General features: G+C 48.0%; 1 protein-coding gene across 7 annotated transcripts in view; it reads right to left on the bottom strand.

Annotated features, from left to right (window-relative positions):
- The window catches only part of JAKMIP3 (Janus kinase and microtubule interacting protein 3), an 88,267-nt gene that overhangs the window by 1,066 nt on the left and 61,801 nt on the right, over nt 1-25,400 (bottom strand). For 2 of the 7 annotated variants that reach the window (XM_065672493.1, XM_065672494.1), the window contains exons 9-26: nt 24,915-25,061; nt 24,123-24,248; nt 23,622-23,657; nt 23,103-23,162; nt 21,713-21,841; nt 20,115-20,243; nt 18,137-18,220; nt 17,634-17,696; nt 17,159-17,257; nt 15,849-15,947; nt 15,706-15,759; nt 14,385-14,450; nt 13,864-13,932; nt 13,700-13,777; nt 10,411-10,614; nt 9,999-10,064; nt 8,668-8,740; nt 7,905-7,926 (exon numbers count right to left, since the gene is read on the bottom strand). In XM_065672493.1, the coding sequence (XP_065528565.1) occupies nt 8,690-8,740; nt 9,999-10,064; nt 10,411-10,614; nt 13,700-13,777; nt 13,864-13,932; nt 14,385-14,450; nt 15,706-15,759; nt 15,849-15,947; nt 17,159-17,257; nt 17,634-17,696; nt 18,137-18,220; nt 20,115-20,243; nt 21,713-21,841; nt 23,103-23,162; nt 23,622-23,657; nt 24,123-24,248; nt 24,915-25,061 (1,560 nt within the window). In that variant the 3' untranslated portion in view covers nt 7,905-7,926; nt 8,668-8,689. Of the gene's footprint in view, nt 1-6,766; nt 7,927-8,667; nt 8,741-9,998; nt 10,065-10,410; nt 10,615-13,699; nt 13,778-13,863; nt 13,933-14,384; nt 14,451-15,699; nt 15,760-15,848; nt 15,948-17,158; nt 17,258-17,633; nt 17,697-18,136; nt 18,221-20,114; nt 20,244-21,712; nt 21,842-23,102; nt 23,163-23,621; nt 23,658-24,122; nt 24,249-24,914; nt 25,062-25,400 lie in introns of those variants that run through there. The other 5 variants (XM_065672490.1, XM_065672496.1, XM_065672497.1 and 2 more) reach the window with 4 other exon arrangements.

Here is a 25,400-nt window from a genome sequence, read left to right as displayed (position 1 = left end):
TCAAGGAGCCAGCGCAGCAGTGTGAGCTCCTTCAGGGATAGCTGATCCTGCTGGTCAGCCGGGGTGTAACAGAGGAAGGAGCTGCGCTGTGGAGAGGACAAGTTAACAACCCAGGGAGCCAAATGCCACCTCCGCACTGAGGAGAGGCAGCATGGAAGGATGTCCTGTGCTTGGGTGGAAATGGTGAAAGGGTGGACAGGGTGGACAGGGTGGAAAGGGTGTCTTCCTTTGGGCTGCTCTGTCACCTCCTGTGCTCTGTACTTGGGCCATTCTCCATCATTTTCTGTTTCCCACTTTGCTATGAGACCAGCACTGGAGGGAAGGGGAACTTTTAGGGCAAATACAGGGAAAGCAGAATAGTTCAGCCAATGACTAGGAAGGGAGAGACCCCCGTTCCCTATCCCTTCTCCTCAAACCTCACCCACAGGCCATGGACCCCTCTTCCCCAGCTCAGCCCCCTGCCCTGTGCAGGGATGAATTAACCCTCCCCAACCCTTCCACTGCCCAGCCTGTGGCTCCTGCAGCTCTTCTTTCCCTTCCCCAGCATCCTCGAGACAGGGAGCACGCTGCTCACATGGGGAAAACCAAACCTCCAGAATGTTAATAGGCAATTCCTAAAAGGACACCGAACTTGGAGGAACCGAGAGTGAATCGCAGTGAATGTTAAAGGTGCCACTTCACCAAGAAGGCAGCACCGGACAGGGTGAGGAGTCACCACGAGTCTACACAGAAACAAAGGATGGTGCTGCACGTTCAGTGCAGATCACATCCACTGCCACTGCACGTGTCACTTCAGTGCTGCCCGCGCGCTGCCTCCAGGGCTGGAGCTGGTTGATTTAACAGGAGCACAGTTATCCTCTCGCCACGCCAGCAGCTGCTGGAGAGATTTATTTTGTTCCAGAAAACTGTAAAAATGGGACAAAAGAAGCATTTAAAATGGAAATGGATGGAGCTGGAATATGCTGAGCATTCACTGCTGGTGAAAACTGCAGCTTCACTGCAATACAGCAGTCCAGAGATGCAATTCATCAAAGATTATGGGTAACGTTTCATATGCAGAAGGAATTATTGCCTCCATTACCCGCCTGTTATTATATGCACAGCCTCTTGCCAAGGCTGCAATGAAAGGATATATATATTTACTTCCTTATCTCTATCTCTATCTATCTCTATCTCTATATCTCTGTCTATCTCTATCATCTATCTATCTCTATCTCTATCATCTATCTATCTCTATCTCATCTATCTCTGTTTCCTTATTTCTAACTGGTACTAGGGAGATTTGCTGGGCCTATGTTTAAACCCACCACCTGAGCTGTAAATCCCATTCCATGTGCCTGCGCCAGTTGCGTGCCCCCAGGATGGAGTGAGGATGGGTTTGAATGAGGCCATCCTGGTGATGCTCAGCCACGGGCCATCTGCCTCATGGCCAGCACTGACCTGTGACAGCAGCATGAGTTACCATATGGCTGAGAGGGAAACCTGGATGTGCATCTCTTATAATTACTGGGAAGAACCTAAGGAATGTCCAGGGAACAACAAAAAAGCGACTAAACCAACCACAAAGGCAGCACACCTACTACATGAATACTCGCACCAGCTTTCCCTGCATACGGTAAGCAGAGTTAAGAATCAGTTGAAACATGGGTGCAAGTTTAAATTGACTGAAAATGGGAAATAATATTTGCTTGAGTGCCCTAACACTGTGTGGTGAATGTCACCAGGAGGTGACCTGTGCTTCACTGCCTGCCAGCTGGGAATAGAGAGCTGGAGTTCCATATTCACGTTGAGGAAAATGGGCCTGGCTTGACCTCCTCTGTACCTTCCCCTCCTCTCCCACTAGATCCACAAGCATGGGCAAATTTATGGCCCACTTATAGAATCCCAGCCTGGTTTGTGTTGAAGGGACCTCAAAGCTCCTCCAGCTCCAACCCCTGCCATGGGCAGGGACCCCTTCCACTGGAGCAGCTTGCTCCAAGCCCCTGTGTCCAACCTGGCCTTGAGCACTGCCAGGGATGGGGCAGCCACAGCTTCTCTGGGCACCCTGTGCCAGCGCCTCAGCACCCTCACAGGGAAGAGCTTCTGCCTAAGAGCTCAGCTCAGTCTCCCCTCGGGCAGGTTAAAGGTCTTCCCCCAGGATCTACCTTTCTCACCTCCTCTTAACAACCATAGGAGGAGCTTGACACAGATCCACCAGGATCTTCTGCTACAGGGCTCAATAGAGCTGATCCTTTGATGCTTAACAGCAGCATTTTAAAAGGCTAATTCCACTACAGATTAATTATTTGGGATAAAGTCTTTTGGGAATAAGCTGGATACTATTCATTCTCCACACACACACACACATACACACATATATATACAGTAATAGAAGTGTATAGCATTTTGCTGTCAGGCTGGATTCCCAAGCAGTGTGTAACAGAGAATGACAAGAAGACTTATAATTAAAGCTATTTGACAACTCCTTTTCCATCTGAAGAGCAGCACGTGGCAGCTCGGCCTTGGCTCTTGTACTCCCACCAGATCAGGTTAAATTTATCTGTATTAAGCATGCACTGCTTTTAGAATAGTGGCTGATCCTGCACTGCTTGTTTTGCCCTTTAGAAACCTCGTTTTCTGTAATAGCTGCTTTCACCCCTTAATTATGGGGGTATTTCACTTGGGTAACGAATGCTTATGAGTGAATTTGCAATACGTTTACATATAGTTGGTAAATGACATTAGAATGGTTTATAAAAAGACAAACCTATCAGAAGGCAGTCATTATGGTGTTGGAAAACATGGTGTGATAGCTATAAAATATGTGTACATGTTGCGTTATAGATACGAGATGTCACTATTGGTTACATACCCAGAAATGATAAATAGCAGCAATTTGCTTTCCAGTGAAAGAATTTAAAGTATTTGTCTTCTGTAGCTGCAATAGTGAGGGTTTAAAAGCTCTGTCAGCACATGACCCTCACAGAGATCTATGTGTAATGGAGAGCACTGTGTTTATGGCTGGAGTCCCTGATGCTGTTGGAGCTGGCAGGGCTGAAGATTTCCATTGGGAAATAGAGCCTTTAACAGAGAGCATCTCCAGCGGCTGCTTGGGATCAAGAATTTTGTATCTGGGGACTCCTGAAACCTGCAGACAAAGCCAGGTTGGACACAGGGGCTTGGAGCAAGCTGCTCCAGTGGAAGGGGTCCCTGCCCGTGGCAGGGGTTGGAGCTGGAGGAGCTTTGAGGTCCCCTCCAACCCAAATCAGGCTGGGATTCTATGAATAACTGACACAGCTCTGAAAGACAGGAAAATAATAAACCCATTGCAATCTGTCCAGAACCTGGCTGCTCGCAAGCATCATTTCTTGTTATAGATCTCCAGGTCTCAGATAGGGATCAGCTGCAGCACTCTCACAGGACATTTAAAGGGGAGGGTTTCCAAGCTGGGGGCACCCAGTCAAGCTGTAAATGTGGATCTAATGTGGAAAACACAGGCTGACACCCAGACCGTGGCTCCGGCTGCTCCGGGGGGAAAGGCAGCCAAGGGCGAGCGGTCAGGGGCAGACGTCAGCCTCCATCACAGCCCTGATAAGGAGCCCTGGCTCCTCCAGGCTGATGCTGCTGCCTGATCTAACTGAAACATCCTGCTGCTGCCTACTGACCTTCCACAGCAGGTTTTAGGCAGCTTGGCTACAGTTAACACCCTCAGAAACATGATAAACTATACATTTACAGCCTTTAGGATTCTATGGTCACTCTTCTCATATGAGGAGGTTGCTCTGATTTGATGATGTGTGAGTATTCTACAGCCCTCTTACCTTCATGGCCATGACGCACTGCTAACACCAGCTGGTATCTCTTTGACAGCCATTCTGACCCTCATTCCATCAATTTGCTGCATCCCTCGGGTGCGTTCTTGTTTATAACAAGAAGGAAACTGGCCATTGGGGCAATCTCATCAGAAAAAGCCATTGACAGAACAAAATCTCCTACATCTGCCTCTACACATCTGCAGAAGGCAATCACAGGTCTGAGTTACTTGGACACGTTCTCCTTTCCTGGGGAGGTTTATCTGGGGTTTCTGATGACCTGGAAGTGCTGGGCTGCATCCCCAGGTCTGGGGAGAACCCCCTGCAGTCCTGTGTCCAGCGGGGTTGGAACTGGATGATCTTTAAGGTCCCTTAAACCCAAATCATTCTATTATTCTGTGGTAGAGGGGATAAATGAAAGGACTGTCCCAGGTACCTGCCCTTTCTTAGCTTGCCTAGGAAGCACAACGAGAAGATGCTGCTGGAATGAAGCAGGGAAACCTCAGCAGATCTGCTCAGTGTGCTCCTGTGGGATTCAGCCAACAGCAAGCAGCAGCCTCTTTACAACCCAAGACCTCTCCACAATGAAGGAGCTTCCCCAGACACGCCTGGAACCTTCCTTGTGCTGGAGCCATCCGTCAGCACCAGTGATGCTGCTCTTCCTGCCCCAGGACATCCAGATCAGCTCAGCTCTGCTCTAAATTCAGACTGACATTGTCAGTTCCACGCACCTCAGTCTGCAACAACCCCTGCAAGATTAAAGCAGAAATATTGGGAGCAAGACACCCAACGCTTTCATATAAATTGACAGTTACTAATCTGCTGGAAATCACTTCATTTTCACTGAGCCGAATTCTGCTCTTTACTGAGATTAAGAACATTACACAAGATTTACAGTGCGGTGAAAATGAGCAGCCATTGAGTCCTGTCCTTTATATCCTCCTGGGAATGATGCTCCCTCAATTGGAGTCATCCTGCTGGCTTGAATTTCCCCTGCTCAGTTCATTTTGAACCAAGATGTGTTGGGTCACCCTGCACAGCACAGACTTGCCAGTTAGTATTCTAAGCATGTAGTTCATTAGCCTGATCTCTGTATACTGCTGTGAGCAAAAGCATTTCCAACCCCTTTCAAAATATGTGAAGGTATATATATATATATGTATATATGCTCAAGGCCAGGTTGGATGGGGCTTGGAGCAAGCTGCTCTAGTGGAAGGTGTCCCTGCCCATGGCAGAGGGTTGCAGCTGGATGAGCTTTAAGGTTTCTTCCTGCCCAAATCACTCTGTGACTCTATCTATAGAGAAGGTGGCTGATGGAGCATTTACAGGCAAATTTCAGCTGCAGTAACTCATCATCTCCCCTGTGGATTGTTTCTGGCAAAGTGTGCTGCTGACCTTAAAAAAACCCCAACCTCTTCTGAGCCCTGAAGTATTCCAGTAAAACAGAGCCATTTGATTATGGAGCCAATACACAAAGTGATTTAAAGAACAGTAATTCTCTCCACACCAGACAGCGCCATGGACATACCCAGCACGAGAGCAGAAGGGGGTGACCCACAGGGCCCGGGTGGACACTTGCCAGGGGAATGCCACCTGCCCACTGCACTCACACTGGTGATCCGGTGCCAAAGATCAGGATCTGAGCATTTGCCATTGGTATTTCCAATAGCTGCTGCAGTAGGAAGTACTGCTCCATGGGAGCAGGCAAACACGGCAGCCCTCCTGACAGGAGCTTCTCTCCATCCTTCTGTTGCTGAAAAGAGGTACGTAATCTTCTTTGAATAGTAATACTTTCGGTGTTTTAATTAAGATTGAAGGTTTAATTAAGGTTGTAATTATAGTACTGCTTTCTATTGCCAATAGGAAACATTTACAGTCACGAATCAAACTGGATCATCACCCCGCTGCGACCCATCTTCATGGAGAGAATATTTAAGGATTATTAGATTTAGATCAGATATTGGGAATTATGATTTCATGTAAACTCCCAATGCTCAGTTAGATTTGACTAAATATACGCTTAGACACATGCTGCCAAAGTATACACACGCTCATGAACAAGCTCATGCCTCAAGTACAGGTTTTCCTTATGCAAAGCTGGGCTTCACATGTTTCAGATATTATTTCTTTCGAATCACGGTATTGTCAGTGTCAAAAGGGACCTCTGCATGCAGACCCAATATGACCGTTATCATATTGAGTTATAATAAATGCTTGAAATTTAACTGAGATAACTGGAAAAAAAAGTGAAGATCAAGAAAGATCAGTTTAACTGACACCTTACTTTTTTGGAAATACATAAGTGCTGCCTAACCCTGGGAGTCCCCAGTCTCCCGTATGACTTGAGCACACACTAAAGGAACTAAGATAATGGCCTAAAGCAGTGTCCTAGAACTACTGCAAACAGCACAACCCACCAAGCAGCAGCTCGGTGTCCTGAGCACACCCTGGTTCCAGTCTCCTTTCTCCTTCCGTACAGTGGGTGCCCTGAACTCCCACCCAGTGGGAGCACTGCACATGCCAGGAGTGCTGCTGTCCCCATGTTTTCCAGCCAAGTAACTCATTACAGTGTAAATTAGGAAAAAAAGTGAAAATGTGAATTAAAATACTTTTCTGCCTGCTGTTTGTCTTTGCAATCCAAAATGAAAAGTATTTCCATTTAAAATGCCTGTTTCTAAAGCAGCAGGACTGCTCGCATAAATCCCACAGTGTATTTCATTGCCTCCCTACTAACTTTTTGTTAAGTGTGACGAGGGGTCTAAACCCATGAAGGCAGCATTGGTGTTTATATCATACTGAAATTCAATGCCTAAACTATTGAATTAAACCAGAGATAAATAAAGAACATTTAGATAAAGACTAACGCTTCATCAGAAGCATCTTAACCTGAGCGAGAGGCTACCAGCCATGTAAAGGAAGGTACAGGGTGCATAAAAGCCTGTAACACACAGGTTGCAGTTATCAGTCCATCCTACCTGTTGGGAGCTCCTGCCTCGTGCTTCCAAGGGATGGGCAGTTCCTTCACCACCCTGTGCCTCGGGGAGCTTCACTGCTCCACATCCAGGGAACGCTGCAGATGGGAGCTTGGCCTTGGCCTTCCCCAGCAGCCCCAGGCTTGGGCACTCGGCTGCGGTTCGCATGGGGTGAATCACACTGTGGGATTTCTTCTGGATTTCCCCTCCTTCACCTGTTTTTCCAGAGGATCCATTTCCCTTCCTGGCTCCGGCAGCGGCTGCCTGGGCTGGGGCTTCGTGGTACTTGTGCTCCCCAGTCTCACAGTGGTGATCTTCTCTTCCCTCTCGCTGCCTCCCCCAGCCCAGAGCGTGTGGATCAGGGATCACGTGCTTTACCTTCACTCTTGCCCAGGTCAAGCCTTTTGCTGGGACAATGTTAAGCCTTTGGTCATCGCTCAGGGACAGCACATTGTAATTTATTGTGCCATTTTTCATTGTGCTGCGGGCCATGGTCTACCGAAAACACAGCAGAATCCCACAGCTGGGTTTCCTGAACTCAGCTTCATGTTCTTCCCTAGGACTGGGCTTGTGGGATACGCAGCAAACCATTGGACATACCCTGTGTTACGAAGGAATATCTTGGAACGAAACACTTCACTTCCACTCGCGTTTCTCTTCTCATGAGTTACTCCTAAAATCTTCTTCCAAGACAGACTCTGAACTAACGGAATAACAAATACAAACGCGTGACACATAAACCAGGACACGGTCACTTCTCCAGAGAAGCAATGTACTGCCTGCTCAGCAGGGAACGAAATGAATTCAGTTTATCTGAATCAGAATAGCGCTCCTTACGTAAAGCTGAGAGCTCCTCGAGCAGCAGAGCCAGCCCTTCCTCCGGCAGTCACTGCGGGGTTGGCTTTCTTTGTCGCTGTAGTTCTGGCTCTTCAGGATGCTCACCCAGATTTCAGTGGTGCAGACGTGCCCTGTGCAGAACTGGCCACGTACCCCAGTGCGGCTTCAGTCTGCAAGGCCCAGAGAGGCTGCACCTCCCACCGCCAGTAGCAAAAGAGGAGAGATGTTTGTGGGGTTTGGAGTGGCAAAGTCTCTCTTTCTGCCTTGGTAATCAATGCTGTCTTCCTGCTAGTAACAGCAGAAGTAATTGTAGCCTCCTCGGCAGGCTGAAACAAGACAAGATACACAAACGTGGATCAAAGACCAGGATAGCTGGGCAGAAATGACCTGCAGGAAATTTCTGTAAGGGTTGTATCTATGATTATCCATTTGAATTGTACAACCGATAGCAAAGGGTCTGTGTTATTTTCTATTGACACTGATGGCTAATGGGGAACGTTCCCCTCAACGCCACCCATGATGTGGTGCCACCTCTGGAAGCACAAATGGATTGGCAATTTATCTCCTATTTACCTGGGGAAAAGGGATATTTAGGCAAATCTAGGGCCCTACGGCATGATGCTTGGAGAAACATTTACAAGTGACACATTCTGCCCCCAAGCATTCTGGTAGCTCAGCCTGAAGCAGGACAAGCCAATGGGAGAGGTTCAGCCCAGCCGTGAGCCATGCAGGGAGAAGGGCAGTGGATTTCCATGGATTCCAGCAAGGATCAGCTGGAGAACCCCCTGATGTAGTCAGCACAGGCTGGGGGCTCTGCCTCCTTTGCTAGAAGCTTCCTTGCTTTTCAGCCTGCTGGCTTTTAATCTCTCCCTGCCCTTCCTTCTGGAGAAGGGAATCCTGTTGGACAAGTTCTAGCTTGCGGGGCCCAGGTTTCACATCTTCTAAAAGCTTTAGAGATTTCCATGTTGGGGTCATCTGGGCACCCAGAACCCCCAGTTCAAAGCAGCCTGAGTAGCGGGGGGAGGCTTTACAAGAAGAGGGCGGACGGGAGGTGGTCCGAGGCTTACCTTCCGCACGCGGCCTGAAGGGCTATGACCAAAGAATGAAAGCTAAAGAGAAGAATAAAAACAAAAACAGAAACTGAAAAGGGGAGGGGAGAGAGGAGAAAATGGAAGAGAAGAAAGGTTAAGAGTTTACAGTGTGCTCAGCTCAGAAACAAGCTGTGCTTACAGACAGAGCTTGGGTTGAAATGAACACAACACAACTGGGTTGAAATGAAGTGTGAAGCTCTGAGGACTCGGAGCCCCCATGGCCCTCACAGTGATCAGAGGCATCCTCTGCCCCGGGCACAGCCAAGGGCTCAGGAGAAATGGGGAGGAAGAGAATCAGCTGAATTCTTGTGATACCTCAAAACAACCCCAAGCCAACCGTGCTAAGGCTGGGTCTAGCATCAGTGCCCAGCTCAGCCCTGTTGTACCTGAACAGGTTCTCCCATGGCAATTCCATGAGAAATAGATGGTTTCAGATGAGCATAATTTTAGGGTAAAATTTAACAGCTATGGCTTGACTGCAGAAAGCTCGATGACATTAATGATGGTGACAGTGACTGCTGTGGCTGCAGGTGAGGACAGAGGACCTGTTCAGCCTGGAGAAGAGAAGGCTCCTTAAGGGGAGACCTGAGAGCAGCTCCAGTGCCTGAAGGGGCTGCAGGAAACCTGGAGAGGGGCTTGGGACAAGGGCCTGTAGGGCCAGGCCAAGGGGAATGGCTTGAACCTGCCCGAGGGGAGACTGAGCTGAGCTCTTAGGCAGAAGCTCTTCCCTGTGAGGGTGCTGAGGCGCTGGCACAGGGTGCCCAGAGAAGCTGTGGCTGCCCCATCCCTGGCAGTGCTCAAGGCCAGGTTGGACACAGGGGCTTGGAGCAAGCTGCTCCAGTGGAAGGGGTCCCTGCCCGTGGCAGGGGTTGGAGCTGGAGGAGCTTTGAGGTCCCTTCAACACAAACTGTTCTAGGACCATTCTATGGTTCTCCCTGGGGAAGCCCGGCCAGCGCAGCCACAGGTGCAATGCTGGGGACGAGAGGGAGAAGTCCCAGGTCCTCCACCAAGGCACGTGCTGACCTCAGCCTCTGCTCCCTGGTGCTCCCCTCCCAGGGCAGCTGGACCCCACATCCCTGCTGTGTCCTGTGTTCCGGACTGTGCTGCAGGACAGCAGAAGGAAATACTCGGTTTCAGCTGGTAACTTCTCCCTCTCACGGGACTGATGCCAATGCGAGATGTTTCCTGGTGCTCTCACATGAACTCACTGCACTGACACACACAAACCGAGACTGTTTCCTTAGCCAAGGTGAAATTAACAGATGGTCATGTGCACATACAGGAACTGTTCATCTGCATTACCTTACCTTTTCCTCTAACTCTTTTATTTGTCTTTTTTGGCCTTCAATTCGTTCTTCTAGCTCTTTAATTCTCTGTCAGATGTCAAATAAAGAAATATTTATTAACCAACCAAATACACGCATACCCAGAAGATGCATTAGTTTGGGAGATACAAATTGTATGTGCTGTGCTTCTAGAAAACAAGATTGGGTTTCAAGCTGGAGATGAGTCCTCTGTGACTGTCAGCACAAGTGACACTTTCGGGAAAACCAAAGTGCCCTGTTTGCAGGGATCGGATCCAAGGGAAAGCACAGCCTGACCCAGGAGCAGCCATTTCTGGTACAGCTCTAAGGAGGGGCTGGTGCTCCCAGCTCATTACGTTCCACCTGAGGGGCCATCCCACCCCAGGTCTCACCCCACCCGGGCACCACTGCCTACCTGCTGTGCGTGCTGGATGAGCTCCATCCTTTCCCGCAGGATCTGGGCATCCCTCTCCCGGAGCTCGCTCATCACCTGCCGCTTCCATTGCTCCACGGCGCTCTTCAGCTTCTCCTTCTCCTCTTCTGAAAGGAGTTCGGAGAGTTTGGCTCCAGCTTCTTGCTGCAGGGCATCATAGAGCATGGCTTCTAATTCCAGAATTTGCTGATCAAAAACAACACGAGGCTGTCAGCTTCACCGTGCCTGGTTTTGTGAGGAACTGAAAACCCTGCCCTGGTAAGGGAACGGGAACGGTGGAGGGGCTGTGAGCTCAGCTTCCTGCCAGGCAGTGAGGAAAGCTCAGTACATGGGATAAATGCTTAGGATGCTTTGATCCCATGCTCTGAGCAGCACTGGACCTGGGGTGGCCCCTGCGCCCAGCCGAGTCTGCCTCTCCAAAAATGTATGGGTGTCAATGTCTCCTTTATGGAGATGGGAGATGGCCACAGGGAGGAAAGGCAAGAAGAAAAATAAAACAAGAAGGGAGAAGGGGGAAGAAAAAAGGGAAAAGGAGAAAAAAAATCAAAAGGAAAAGGCAAAAGGATGAGAGAAAAATCAAAAAGAGAAAAAGGGGAAGGGAAAAGTGAAAAGGGGACACTTCAAGGCCAGGTCGGACACAGGGGCTTGGAGCAAGCTGCTCCAGTGGAAGGGGTCCCTGCCTTTGGCAGGGGTTGGAGCTGGGTGAGCTTTAAGGTCTCTTCCAACCCAAACCATCCCATGATTCCATGAAAATGGAAAAGGGTGAATGGTTCTAAAGACTCATTTTGTGAGTTGCAGGTATTTAAATGCAGTGCTCAGTCTCTCAGTTTTCTGTTTGCAGCAGCAGAGGACAGGGCAGCACCAGCTCCTGCCAGAAAGGAACAGGTCCCTGCTGTGTGCTTGCAGCATTTGGTACCAATGAGCTTAAAATGCCTGGTGTGAGCGTGTTTCCAGCCCTCCCTGGCAGAGCTGTCAGCTCCGAGAGGCTTTATGCTCATGAAAAATGTATCTGGAAGCTGGGCTCTGTTCCTGCAGTCTCAGGCTGCAGGGATTTTACTGCATCAGAAAATGTCTGCTGCTCACAGACAGATGTGCCCTCCAGATGTACCAAGACACACGAGTGTGGGGGAAACAGGCTGGGAAGGTTTCCCCAGGTCACCAAGCCCAGCACCCTCCTAGGGCAGGTGACCCAGACAATGTCTGCTGCCTCGGAGCCCAGGATAGTCCTTCATGCAAGCCAAAAGCAAGCGGAAACCTTTTTGATCAATACAGAGCAAGTCTGATGCAGAGCAAGAGACAAAGCCGCCCCTCATGGCCCCTCCGCACACCCTCCACAAAGCTGCTGGTGTCGTGCAGAGCTCTCCATGGCCTCAGGAGAGGACTGTGATGGTGCAGGCTGAACCTTGCAGAGCTCTGCATGGCCTCAGGAGGCTGCTGCACTAGTGTGGGCTGAACCCCCAGACGGGCTGTTTGAAGCTGTTGATGTCTGGTGTGATAACTCAGCTCAGTTAAAAATCATCAAGTATTCTCATCTGAAGCTGCCTGACCAAAGAATAGGAGCATTTACAAGAATAACAGTATCGTGGCAGAAGTTCTGGGTACGGATGCTAACCGAGGGTCAGTAACCACGGTACCTCTGTGAGAAGATGAGATCAGATCTCAGGAGAAGACTGCTTTCACTTACAAAACCACCACCAGCATCCTTGCTAACCATCACTGCCTCAACAAAATGCTGCTGTTTGAAACGTGTTTCTGTTGGGCCCCAAACCTCAGTTAAACAACTGCTGTGCTCTGAGATTACACTGACTTGTGAAGAAAGAAGAGTGTGGGGGAATTCACAGCCTCCAGAGCAGCAGCAGCAGCAGGAGTCTGTGCCTGAGCCAAGTGTTTCTCAGAGCAAAATCCCCCACCAGCGGCCAAGGGAGTGAAAACCATGCAAGAAGCTCAGTGGTTATGGCTGGTAATCCTGTTGGCTGCAGTTAGTGGGGAACATTAGCAGCTCCTCATCCCAAGGGGCACAAAGAAAACATGGAAGTGAAACAAATTAAACACATCAAAAGAGCTTTCATCACTCTAAATTCAGGGCAGAACAAAGCTTCCTTCCTGCTTTCAGGCTGCTTTTATGCCCGGGAGTAAAGCCCATTGCTTCCCCTGCAGACATGGTGTGATGCCTCAACATGAGCCAGCATTACCCAATGTGACTCCCCATGAGCTGGCTTCAGTTTGCACTTGAGCCCAGAACCCCCCGTGTGCTGGGTGCACCCCAGAGCGTGAGCAGCAGCTCAGGGAGGGGATCCTGCCCCTCTGCTGCGCTCTGGGGATCCCCCCCTGCAGCCCTGGTCCAGCTCTGGGGCAGCAGCACAAGAGGGACGTGGAGCTGCTGGAGCGAGGCCAGAGGAGGCCATGGAGATGCTGTGCACAGACACTGGTTCCAGCTATGGCTCAGCTTGTGGCAACATCAGTCTTAAAAATCATCCTTACAGACAGAAAATGTATTGAGTAAAAGCTCCCCCAGATGGTTTGTGATCAAAATAGAGAACAGGTATCCAGAATGAGAAGTGTAAATACTCATTGCCTCTCAGAAAGTGTAACTGTGCTTGAGATTTAAATGGAACTGACAGAATGAGATACATTGATATGCAAATGTGTATCTTTCATGAGTATGTATTGACCTTTTCTGTAATTGAAGGAAACAAGACAGCAGATGACTGAGGAGATGGTTGTCCTTGCCTATGGCAGGGGGTTGGAACTACGAGATCTCTTCCAACCCAAACCATACCAGGATTCTTTGATACAGCTGAAATGGCTTAGGATCAGCTAATGATGAACCTGGCCTAAAAGCAGTTTCATTTCAAGTGTGCAGAACCACACAATGCCTCCAGCTGTTCTGGTTACAGAGGCTGGAACATAAGATCTAAGGAGATATCCAGCCTAAGAGCTCTAAATTGGAGGGAAAAGAGAACTTACTGAAAGCATCATTTTCTTGCCAGTCATTTTCTGAAACCTCTGCTACATTAGAACTTGGGTTTCCTGAGTTAACGTTCAGGTCCTAGTCCTGCAGGGTCCACCCAAACGCAAGGAACTCTGTCCATAAGGAACTCATTGTTAGTGCAGAGCACGGAGGGGTTTGTTTAAGACTCAGCCTATTTAGTCCTTGGGTCACTCCATGTGCAGTCCTGTCCAAAGCAGAGCTTTTCTATAGGGAGCAGACCACACGTTATTACACAAGGGAAGTTAATCAAGATGCCATCATTCAGCTGGTTTTCCTCACCTTGTGAGCTTGGTCCAGGGACTGTTTCCTGAAGTCGAGCTCATCATCCAGGTAACCCTTCTGCTTGCTGAACAGCTCCTGGGGACAGGGGAAGAGGCATCAGTGCAACGGCATCTACTGTGATGCTCTTCTGCTGCTTCTCCCACGGTTCCTTCCCTTGGTACCTTTTCGTTCTCAAGGTCCAGCATCTTCTGCTGCAGCGCAGACTCTGTCACTTCTATCTGCTGTAGCCACTGCACAAAACAGAGAGCAGGGGATTAAGCCCACATGGCAAAGGCAGTATGCCTTGTATTCAGTGCTTACTGTGACTTTAGGAGCTATCAGCACACACTGCAACTACTCACTTAAATTCACTAAATAAAAGAGGAAAACCTACTCTATTCTTACTTTTTATTTTCTGTTATATATATTGAGGGAAAAAAAGCATGATTTCAAAGCCATTTACCTTCTAACATCATTTGGCTAATCAAATAACACTTAAATCTAAGCAAAGTCTGTCTGTATTGCCTGAATGTCACCCTCATTTTGACAAAAACTAGTGTAATTCCACATAAAGAACCACAGCATTTGGTGATGAAGCCACCACCCACCTCACCCGTGCCTCCAGGTGAGCTGCTCTGAGGCTGCCAGGTGCTCTCACAACACGCATTTACCAATGAGTTTGGTTTCGATGTGCTGTTCTTACCTTTTCAGCCAGCGTGAGGACGGTCCTTGCTTGTATGACAACAACTTGCTCTTCATTGGTCAGATTCTGCACCAAAAGCAGAATAGAATTACAACCAATCCCAGTGTCTTGCTATTAATCCACTACTTGGGCACTGCTCTATTAAATAAACATGAAATTAAATTATGTTCAAGGAACAAGAAACTGGGAAAATTAGTGGTGTAACATCATTGTAAAACCAAGTGTAGCTCTTTGCGCTGAATGCTACCATACATAGAGTCAATTCTTCCAACATTCCCACGTTTACCAAAAAACCAGGTGACACTGGGCCTGTTTTTACCGACCAGGGAATAAACACAGTTACACAAGACAAGACCAAGCTTTGGCACAGTGTGCCTGTCAGAAGAGATGCAGTTGTCAGTCCGTGAGTTCGTTCCATGCACAGTACATTAAGACACAATCCTTATTTTGGGGGCAAAGCCGTGATTTTGGAAAGTATCTGTGAAGATGTCGGCTTTTCAATCCAGGATTTGCTGCTGTTTTAAAACACTAAAGTACGGAAACCATGTTCTGTATTTGATTCCAAACTTCGGTCGTACTCGGACCATAAATACCCCAGGAGGAAGGAATCCCTCCGGTCTGGAGCCACGTTTGTTCCGATCCAGAGAGCCATGGGCTGTCATTCCCATAATTAGTAAGCTGATGGCTTTTGGCAGAGCCAGTGGTGGGGTCCCCCTGCAGTGGCCAAGGGCTCTGCTCCCCTCTGCTTGCGCAGCCATGGGCTCTGTTGCTATGCTTACAGATGGGAGTGCCGGGAGCAAGTACACAAGGGCTTATATACCTTCTAAATACCTAACTGTATTGTAATTACTCACTTCCACTGGCTAAAAGAGAAATACTTTCAAGTTCCTTATTATTTGCTGCTTCTTCTCATGCTGCTGTTGTAGCTTTTTGTTCAATATCCTGGTTGCTACCAAAGGTTTATGGGGTTTAGGCAAAGCAGAACACAGAGCTGCCAGGATGCCAAAGCAAAGCAAAGCAGAGGCAGAGTAAGCAACAAAGGAGCCTGTGGGGACGGTGGCCAGAAGAAACTGAACACAATGCAAAATATTTTCCAAACCATTGGAACACTCAGAGCAATGCTGTGGCACCAGGGTCCCGCATGGCACTGCCAGGAGCCTGTAACCACCCCGTGAAGAGCCAGGGAATGCTGAGCTCACAGCCCCGTGCTTTGGCTGCAGGACAGGCTGCGCAGCAGCAACCCCAGCAGGCTTTGCTAGCTTCACATGAGGACTAACACTGACCAAAGCATGCACAATTTATTAAAGGAACATACACTTACGGCGTTATCCCCTAAAATGTCCAACTTTTTCATCAGCTCTGCTACTACTATGTCCTAACAAGAGAGAAATGGAAAAGCAGGAGTCAGAACAGAGCGCCTGGCTTCACTGAGGGGAAGGAAAACATGACAGGAGGATCCCTTACTGTTACACCTTCTGCCTCGCAGTACACCTGGAGAGGGCTTTTCCCCTCTGTAAAGGGGCCGTGATGGAAGTTGATGGCAGGCGATCGCCGCTCCCTCTCCTGCAATGACAAGAGTTGCTTGGTTATACCCACGGTGGTACCTCACCGATCACAGAGAGCGCGAGGAACACGGTGTGAAAAGGGCTGCTCTAACGGAGCCCATCACAAAGCCGCGTTGTCACAGGGTGGTTTTGTTTCAGGTGCACAGAGCACACAGACCCTTCCCTCTGCACCCTGGGTCTGCTGGCACTAAGAGCCAGGAGCCAGAGCTGTTCTCCAGTCAGACCTTGTGCTTTCGTCATGGCACTTGGGGCTGATGGAGGCCTCACCTCACTGTACAGCAGATCAGCCATATATTATCAGTGTAATATTAACAGTGCTCACATTTTCCCAGCATGCTGCTTCACTGGGCACCAACCATGACCACTTCCCTATCATTTGACTACATTATATATTTGAACAAAACTTGAACAAAAAAGAAGCTCTTCCCTGTGAGGGTGCTGAGGCGCTGGCACAGGGTGCCCAGAGAAGCTGTGGCTGCCCCATCCCTGGCAGTGCTCAAGGCCAGGTTGGACACAGGGGCTTGGAGCAAGCTGCTCCAGTGGAAGGGGTCCCTGCCCGTGGCAGGGGTTGGGTGAGCTTTGAGGTCCCTCCCAACACAAACCAGGCTGGGATTCCGTGATTCTATACACTTACATCTAATACAATATAGTGTTTACATTTCCCTTACTAGTGTCTGCTTTGTTAATCTCTCTCTGGAGAATTTAAATACAGTTTCCAAGAGCTTATAGATGCTGTTCGTACAGGTTGGATAATACACCAGAAAACCGAAGGCTCAGTGGAGTAACTTTAGCAACCTGGGACACACGATTCCTCCTCTGCATGTTTAGCAAGAGGTGAAACAGAGCCATGGGTTTTGGCAACGAAAACAAAAGTTGCCTTTTCTTTTTCTTTCCCATGTATGATCTGGGCAGGTTTTCTCTCTCTGCATTTTCAGGACAGATGGAGTACAGTAAATGTGCATTCACATCATGAGCCAATCTACTGGAAGTTAAATTATTTAAATAGCAAGATTGCCAGAACAACCTCTCTAGAGCACTGGCATTGGATCCCTGGGTGTTTGGGATGTTTTTCCTCCTTCATTAGCACTTTGTCCCAAACCCTTTGCTCTCATTCAGGGCAATATAACTCTTTACAGTACATATGGGAGAGGGCCCCCAGCCAGAGCTCACACAAACCAGGGCAGGACCAGGGCTGCAACACGTGCTCACTTCAAGCTCCAAGATCCTGAACTCCAGGAGCTCGTTCTGATCCTTCGCATCCTGGACATCATGTTTCAAGCGAGCTTCCTCAGCTTCCATCTGTTTTATCTGCAAAACAAGGAGCCCACGGTTAGCACTGCCTGCAGTGCCACTCAAGATCCACGTGCCTTGACCATGCCAGGGAAACGGGGGGTCAGTGTGAGCAGGGACATGTGGCACCAGTGATGGGGAATGGGGGCTTTTCTCCAGAGCCACCATCCTTAGTGACATGGACATTGTATGGGTTAACAGGGGTGGCCAGAAAACATGTAAGGGACAACAGGGAAGGCCAGAAACCCCTTCTCCCGGCAGGTTTATACATATCATCTTATTAGACACTAATTATTTCCATCAGAGCTGTGTGGTACAGATTAAAATATTGCACCTTCTGCATCCTTTAAACTACAAATATTATTCAAATAATATAAATAGAAACATTGAATACCTTTTCTACCAGTTCCTGGTTTCTTCTATACAGCGCTTGCTTCTCCTCAATCCACTTCATGTCCTTGAGAAAGAAATGACCAATGTTGCAGGTGAAGCTGGCAATGGTTAGCACAAACACAGCAGCAAGTACTTCAGTAAATCATGCAGATGGCGGAGAGGGACAGAATAATGCTGCATATGAAACTGTAATTCCATTATTTCCAAAAAGATCTTCCTAAGCTAAACTTTTCCATCATTTTAACAGCTTGCAGTATACAAATGGAATAGAAACACTCCAGGGACGAAGAACCTCTTTTAGGTTAAAATACTCGTTTGCATTATAAGGGATATTTCTAGTTACGTATCTACTATTGAATTCCTACTACACTGAAAATAACTTATGTATTTCTGATTATTAGCCAAAATAAACCTTGTTTTTAAACTAATTTCTTAGATTGATGAATATATAAAGCCCACAACCCCCAGGACATTACGTATCAGGGGTTCGGCCACAGGCATTACCTGCCCCTGCTCCGCGAGGGCCTTCTCCAGGTCCTGGATCTGAGCCTGCGAGCGGTGTATTTCTGCTTGGAGCTGCTCACGTGTCTGTGGAATATGAGGGGAAAAGACAAAAAAACACCAATCAAACTTTCTGTAACAGAGCAAAGCCAACACGGGGACAGGAAATGCTGAAAACATCAAATACTTGTAACCAATGGGGTTTAAAGTTCTGTGGCAGAATCGGTTTGCAGCAAAGCACACAGCAGGAGTCATTCATCATAGAAAGAAGTCTCTAAGACAGGATAATAAGTTTGAGCCTGAACTCAGGATGGACATAAGCAGCATCCCATCAGGGCAGCAAAACGTGAATGGCCTCTCTCAGGTGGCTATAGCAGCCTGCACTCAGCAGCCCTCCCTAACCTAGAACAGGGCTTTTAAGAAAGGCAGTGTCATGCGAACGTTCATTTCTCCCCAAAAACACATTAAAATGACAATGCCACAGCTCTGGGCACACTTGTTTCCTTTAACTTTTGATAAGTTAAGAAGCTCAGAACAGCCCCTACATATGTAACATTACAAACTGGCCAACTGAGTTGCTCTGCATGCATGTAGTGCCCTATCTGATGGTCTTATTGCATTGTATGCAATTATTTAGTATACTTGTAGCTTCATGCTTATTTAAATACACACCACCTTCCTACACGTGTTTTCTGGACAATAAATGTGATTACTATTAGCTGTTCTGTTCATTAAAGGTTGCTTTATAGAATATTTTCTTTCCTCAAACCACTTATCTGCTATTTATCTTGTTAGAATGAACATGGTCCAATCTGTTTGCATTACCTGCATTGTTCTCTTTTTGTCTCACTATGGAAAAAGTGAAATCAAGGCACTTTTCAGGTCAGGTATGTCTTGTTTCCTGACGATTTTCTTTACCTGTGCAGTAACTAAAACTTCAGAGCAGAGCATGTGCTGATCAGAATGTCAGTTTCAATGCATTGGGGCACTCAAGAGTGAGAATATCCATGATGGCCAAACAGGAAGGCTGCTGGGAGACATGGGATGCTGCTAAATCTGGATGGCTGAGAGGTGTTCACCAGTGGAGACTGTGATGAAATTAGCAGTTAGCTCATTGAATTATTCAGTGGAAGAAAACCAGACTAGTTACAGAGCTAGGAAAGGTGAAATACTATTGCAAAGATGGCATTGAGCTAGCGGAGTTTGGCCATCGGAGAGGGGCTTTGGCCAGGGGCCTGTAGGGACAGGCCAAGGGGAATGGCTTGAACCTGCCCAAGGGGAGACTGAGCTGAGCTCTTAGGCAGAAGCTCTTCCCTGTGAGGGTGCTGAGGCGCTGGCACAGGGTGCCCAGAGAAGCTGTGGCTGCCCCATCCCTGGCAGTGCTCAAGGCCAGGTTGGACACAGGGGCTTGGAGCAAGCTGCTCCAGTGGAAGGGGTCCCTGCCTGTGGCAGGGTTTGGAGCTGGATGGGCTTTAAGGTCCCTTCCAGCACAAACCAGTCTTGGACTCAATGATTTTATGCCTAGTGTGTGCAGCCACATGGGCTGTATGAGGCAGACAGGCAGGCAGAAGAGTATAGGACACTTTGCAATTGAATTAAGAAAAAGAATCACAGATACAAGCTTTTTAAACATTTTTTGAGGAATCTCACAGAACCCAGAAGGAATTCAACACCAAGCATTACATATTTAAGATAAATGGCCTAGGTTTTTATAGAGGAGCTTAATTTTGAAGTTTTCCCATTAAAAATTCCTCTTAGACTGATCAGAGGTGAAGAGACAAAACCATAGCAACAGTGGTTCCTCCAGCAGACCAGCCCTTCAGGCTGGATGGGCTGGATGGGGATAGAGACCCTGCAGCCCCCATCAGCCCCCAGCCTGGCCATGCCCTGCCCAACAAACATACAACAAAGGAGCAAGTGCAAGTGGAAACCCCCATACAACAACAATCCTTTATTTTCATGTAATATAAGCCATTTAGACCTTAACTTCTCGTTCTGCATCCAATGTTCCTCCGACCTGTTCTTGCAATAGGGCGTATGCTCGTTGCAGAGCCTGGTACTCCATTGTCAGCTGCCGAAACCGCAGTTCTGTCTCTTCCTTGGCCATGCCCTGGAATTAAAACCAAAGATGCATTGTGCTTGTTGCCTTTTTCCTGCAATGACAGTCAAAATATTCACTTTCTCGAAAAAATGACAGAATTCTCACGCAATTTGGGAAGCGCAGTACTGAGGATCTCAGCCACGTGCGCTCAGACTGCTTCGCTTTTGTCCCATAAACCTCTCTTGCACACCCTCACATAAAGAAAATGCCATATTGGAAATAAAAAAGATACTTTCCCTTGCCCTGGGAAGGTAAAAGCTTGCCATCCCTGTCACACACTAATGACTGAATCACCCTTTATTTCTGTAGCAGGCAAAGTTATCACATTTAAAGATGAAAGTACGACTTTCTCAAAACAACAAAAGGTTTTCCAAGCCAAGGCTGACAGCCTCGCTCAGGCATTAAAACACTAATCTAGAGTTAACGCTTGCAGCAATGATGGCATTGACATGAAAAGAACTCTTCGTTCTTCCTCACTCTCCTTACAGTACCCAGCACTGAATGAGTTCGTGTCAGGCTGACCAGAATATTGCATTCGACGTGAAAGCAATTACACTGCTGGCTGCATGCAGACACTTTGTACTGTTCAACAGGGAACATGTCAATACAGGCATGAGACCAAGAGAGAAATACACTCAGGTCTCCTGCAGTGCAGCGCACACCTCGTACCCAGTCACGTATCTTTTACGAGGGAGGCCAGAATTCTTTAGGCTCCCTTTTAACAGATCTCCTGACAAGGCATGGAACAGGTGAAATGGCAGGTGAAGAACTGCAGGCAGCAACCGTAAGAAGCCTGAATATAAATACAATATAATAACCATAAAGAGTCATTATCAGGGCTTTTTTGTCCATGGCAAGATTCTTGTTGAGCCCAGAGACATGTGACAGTGCAGGAATCTGACATGCACTTGGGAACGAGCGTGTAGGGAAGCCCTGCAAGACACCAGGAGTAGTAACTTTGACGTGTTTCACCAGCTGCCTTTGCACTCTGCGTTCAGAGCCTCCCCAAAAGACACAACCGCAGTAGGAGGGACAGCCCTTCCTCAGGAGGCAGCGGTTTGAGGGGCTGTAACCTCTCCTCCAGAAACACAAACCTCAGCGCCCAAGGCCGTGCTCTGGGCTGAGCTCAGAACGACACAGAAGGACCTGAACCAAACCACACGTGCACAAACCTGCAGCAAACCTCAGTGTGAGCAGGTCTTCCCAGGGCTCTCCAACTGCTCAGTTGCTCAAGACCTCTAACCTATAAATCCATGCTACGTGTAGCATTCTTAGGATATAATATTCACAGCTTGGTTAAGAGTTGTGAAATTACTGGAGACTTGAGGGATATTAACCCACATGCACAATATTAAATCGAACATCAAGTTCTCATTTTCTGGTCAGAGGGGACAGATGAGGGATGTAACAGCCCAGGAATGACATTAAAAACTAGCAGAGAGGTTTCAACACAAACACCATGGGGTTTTGGTGGGTACCTCTTCCAAGTCATCCTCAGGCGTGCAAGGGGTTTGGTCTGTGCGGTCAGTTTGGTACGAGATAGAAGAACCATCAGACTCCAAGGAAGCTTCTTCATCGTAGCCAAAGAACGTCTCCACAACCGGCTTCTGGCAGAGAGAAGGTGTCACTGACCGCAGCGGTGCCATCGTCTGTGCCAGCCCGGGGGCATCGGGGCACAGCGGTGGCTTTGGACACACGGCTAAATCCTGCACCTCTGTTGGGTCTGAACACCACCCCTTGGGAGGAACCTCAGCTCCCTGCCTTCTTCTAATGCATTTTCCTCCAGCTTTCTCTAGCTCAGAGCACTCTGTTCACTTTGGGTGTGCACCTCCGTGTTGGGAGGGAGCTGTGCATTGAAACGGTCTTGCTAGACTATTGCCACCCTCAGTGTCCCTCCTGCCATTACTGCAACTGTCACATGGCGAGTTAGATTTGCCACAACTCTTCTCCTTGGAGATGTGAAGCTGATCAGCACAGCAATGATAGTACAGTTTGAAGAGATCCAGGTTCCCACTCCAAGCTGCCTTCTGTTTAAAGGAACGAGGGTAGTGGTGGTAAAGACAGATTTACCATTGACTGATTGAAAGCCAAAGACAGTGCTTCAAGCACAGTTCCAAAGATATTTTTCAGTGCTGATTTACGAAAGCAGTTCTAGATTTTGGCTGCTTGTTTTAATTTGCAGCGGATGACTCTTGAAGGAGACAAAATGTAGCTCTTTCGAAGGCCTGCTTGCCATTTGCAGGATGGCAGGAGGAGTTATCTCACATTGGCCACAATTTGTTATTTATAGATTTATTAGCCGGTTTTTCATACATAGAACACAGCTTGCTCTCAGGTCCCTGACATTAGACCTTACAATGCTGTTACAGAGTTAACACTTATATTAACATCCTGCCAAGCGTTCATTAACCAGCATTTTCTGTTTCCTTGAGCTCCGCCTGATGCTTCTTGTAACCAGCAAGTTCTACATGTTACTAACCTCTGTCATGAATTATTTACAGCCTACACGTGCTTCCTGGCCATGCCATTAAAGCATCGTTTGGAGATGTGTTAATTCATGAAATCTGTCTCCTCTTAACACACTCACACCCCACCGGGCTCCCGTGGGACTGCTCTGGTAAAGGCAGCACACGCAAATGCTCACGAAGTGCAACGCAAACGGTCCCCCTGTCCGCAGCAGCTCTCCCCTGAACATCCCAACCAGGCTACGGATGCCCTTGAACTGCGTGACCAAATTCAAGGCCACGACCTGTCTGCAGACCCTTGAGGACAACGTCCCCGCCTGTGGCTCCGAGGTGCATGGAGCACCCCGGGAAGCCAGCATGCCCGTGCCCATCAACACACCTTAATAGAAGCCTCTTTCCTTACCTTAGGAATTCTTGTCATTTTCTTCCGTTGCTTCCTATACCTCAGCAGTTTATCACGTTCCTGAAAGAATCAGATACATACGTTAGCTGTTTAGAGAGCTGCTGTTTAACTATGTCAGTACCAGCAGTCAAGAAACAGTACCACCAGTGCTGGCCACTGCCTCAAAATAGAGCCATGGACTCACGCACTGGTTTAAAACTTCTAACAGGAAACCCTTGTACTCTTTCCTTTTAACCATGTGGCAAAAGGATGTGATGACACTGTGGGACATTGCGAACGTGCCACCACCGTCAGCCCAGTGGCAAATCCTGACACAGCAGTGACAGCACAAAATCAAATACGGTTTGGCTTGCAACACAAGCTTTGCTGCTATGGCCTTTGACAACACCTATGCTGAGAAAAGCACTGTGTTACCTTGCTAACAGGGATGTAACTGCTAATGAATATTATCACACTCTGCAGGCTTTCACGGACAGGAATTGCATGCAAAGGTGAGGACGAAGTTAACGTCATTCTTACCATGACACTCTTCACATAGCCAGCAGTTTCCAGTGTCTAATGAGAAAGGATGAAATAGTGTCAGTAAGCGCACAGACTTACATAAAAAAGGTATTTACTTTCTTGAGGAGCATTGAGCATTAGGATTTCAGTATGTTCTTTTTGCAAACATGTTAACAAAGATGCAAAACCCCAAGCACAGCCTTGCAGAACACCCCCTCGTACACAGAAGTCTTTAGCCCTGATGCTATCTCCAGCTAAAGCAGCTCTGACGTTCCCTCTATATCCATATCTCCTGGACATGCTGAAATGGTTCTGTCATGCAAAGGCCATGTAGACTGAAGGGATTCTTCCCAAATACCATACTACAGATAACTTCTGTTCATCATGGAAATGCCTACCATGCCTCACTGACCAAGCTGTGCCATTAGCCTATGGAGCTCCACGCTTCCATTGCATAGGCCTCCTGCTCTGCTGCAGCCCCAGCTGAGCTCGCAGAGGAGCAGCAGCATTACATCTTACCTTGGAGAGCTCGTCAATGATATTTTGCTGTTCAATAACTTGTAGTCTCAGGAAATCAACTTCCCTTTCTTCCTGGTCAAGGTCATTCAAAGAGCTTGGTCTCCTTATTGTTCCAGCTCTTTGCCTCTAAAAACACAACCACATGGCAGAAGAGAAATGCTCAGGAGGAATTGCCAAAGGCCAGTGCATAACCCTTCCCTTGACAGCTAGTGATGCATCCAACCTAATGGCAGTTCTGGCAGCTGCCCTGTTGCCCTTTTGCTGAGCAAGCAGCAGGACATGGGCCATCAAACCTGCCTGCCAAAGACAGGGATAGCAGCAGCCCGGCTGCACGTGTGCTTGCATGCTGCCGGGCGCTGTGAATCCCACAGGAGGAGGAATTCAGAGCTGGGACCAGTGTTGCCTCTATAGCTACCAGCTATCACCCACTAGCAATATCTAACTGGGAAAACAGGGAGGATTCACTTAGGGATGAGGAAGAGGTTTGGCACTGAAGTCAGAGGTGAGGTGGGGTGACCTGTGCTCAGGTGGGAGCTGACCAGCGCTGACTGGGCAGAGTGCACAAAGCTCAGGCAGCTTCTTTACTTCATAACTGTTTTTAAAGCTAAACCAAAACATTTTATGCAAAACGAAACGTTCAAGCCACAAACCGCTCAGCAGTCACTGCAGAGCACCACAGCATCTCCAGGAAGGGGGAGGTTCTCTGTTGGACTGGCAAGTGTGGGATGTTGCCTGACTTCCCCAGCCCTGTGAGCACCAAACAACCTATTCCTCCCCGTGCACCACACTCACCATTGCGATGTTCTCTTGTGTCACGAATTTTAGCTTGTTTTCCATTCGACGTAAGGCATGTGACAGTTCATCATTCTTCCTGCTAAGGCGCTTGTTTTTGTCCAGAATGGGCTTATACTGACTTTCAGCTTCTCGCAGACGTTTTAACTGAAAGATAAAGAGAATTTACACCTCTGGAGCTGCCATTTTTCACCAGATACATTCATCATTTTCTTTATCTGTTGCACTAGCAGTGTTTCCTCCCAGTGCAAAGCAGAAATGATCAAAACCTCTTGGTATTTTCCATTGGGAAGCAGGTTGCTCCTCCTCCATGAGATGCTCAATCTCTGCAATGAGTGCACCACGTGGGGAATGCATTTCTCTTTGAAAATAGATAAAAATAACTACAATTGATGCCACCTTAAAAATTCCTTGTTATACAAGCAAGGATGAGGTGTCCCTGCCCATGACAGGGGGTTGGAACCGGATGATCTTGAAGGTCCCTTC

Source organism: Lathamus discolor, chromosome 3 (genome assembly GCF_037157495.1).
Source record: "Lathamus discolor isolate bLatDis1 chromosome 3, bLatDis1.hap1, whole genome shotgun sequence".
Classification (NCBI taxonomy): Eukaryota; Metazoa; Chordata; class Aves; order Psittaciformes; family Psittacidae; genus Lathamus; species Lathamus discolor.
The sequence above is the reverse complement of the archived record's forward strand: the minus strand, read 5'-3'. Positions and strand labels throughout refer to the sequence as shown.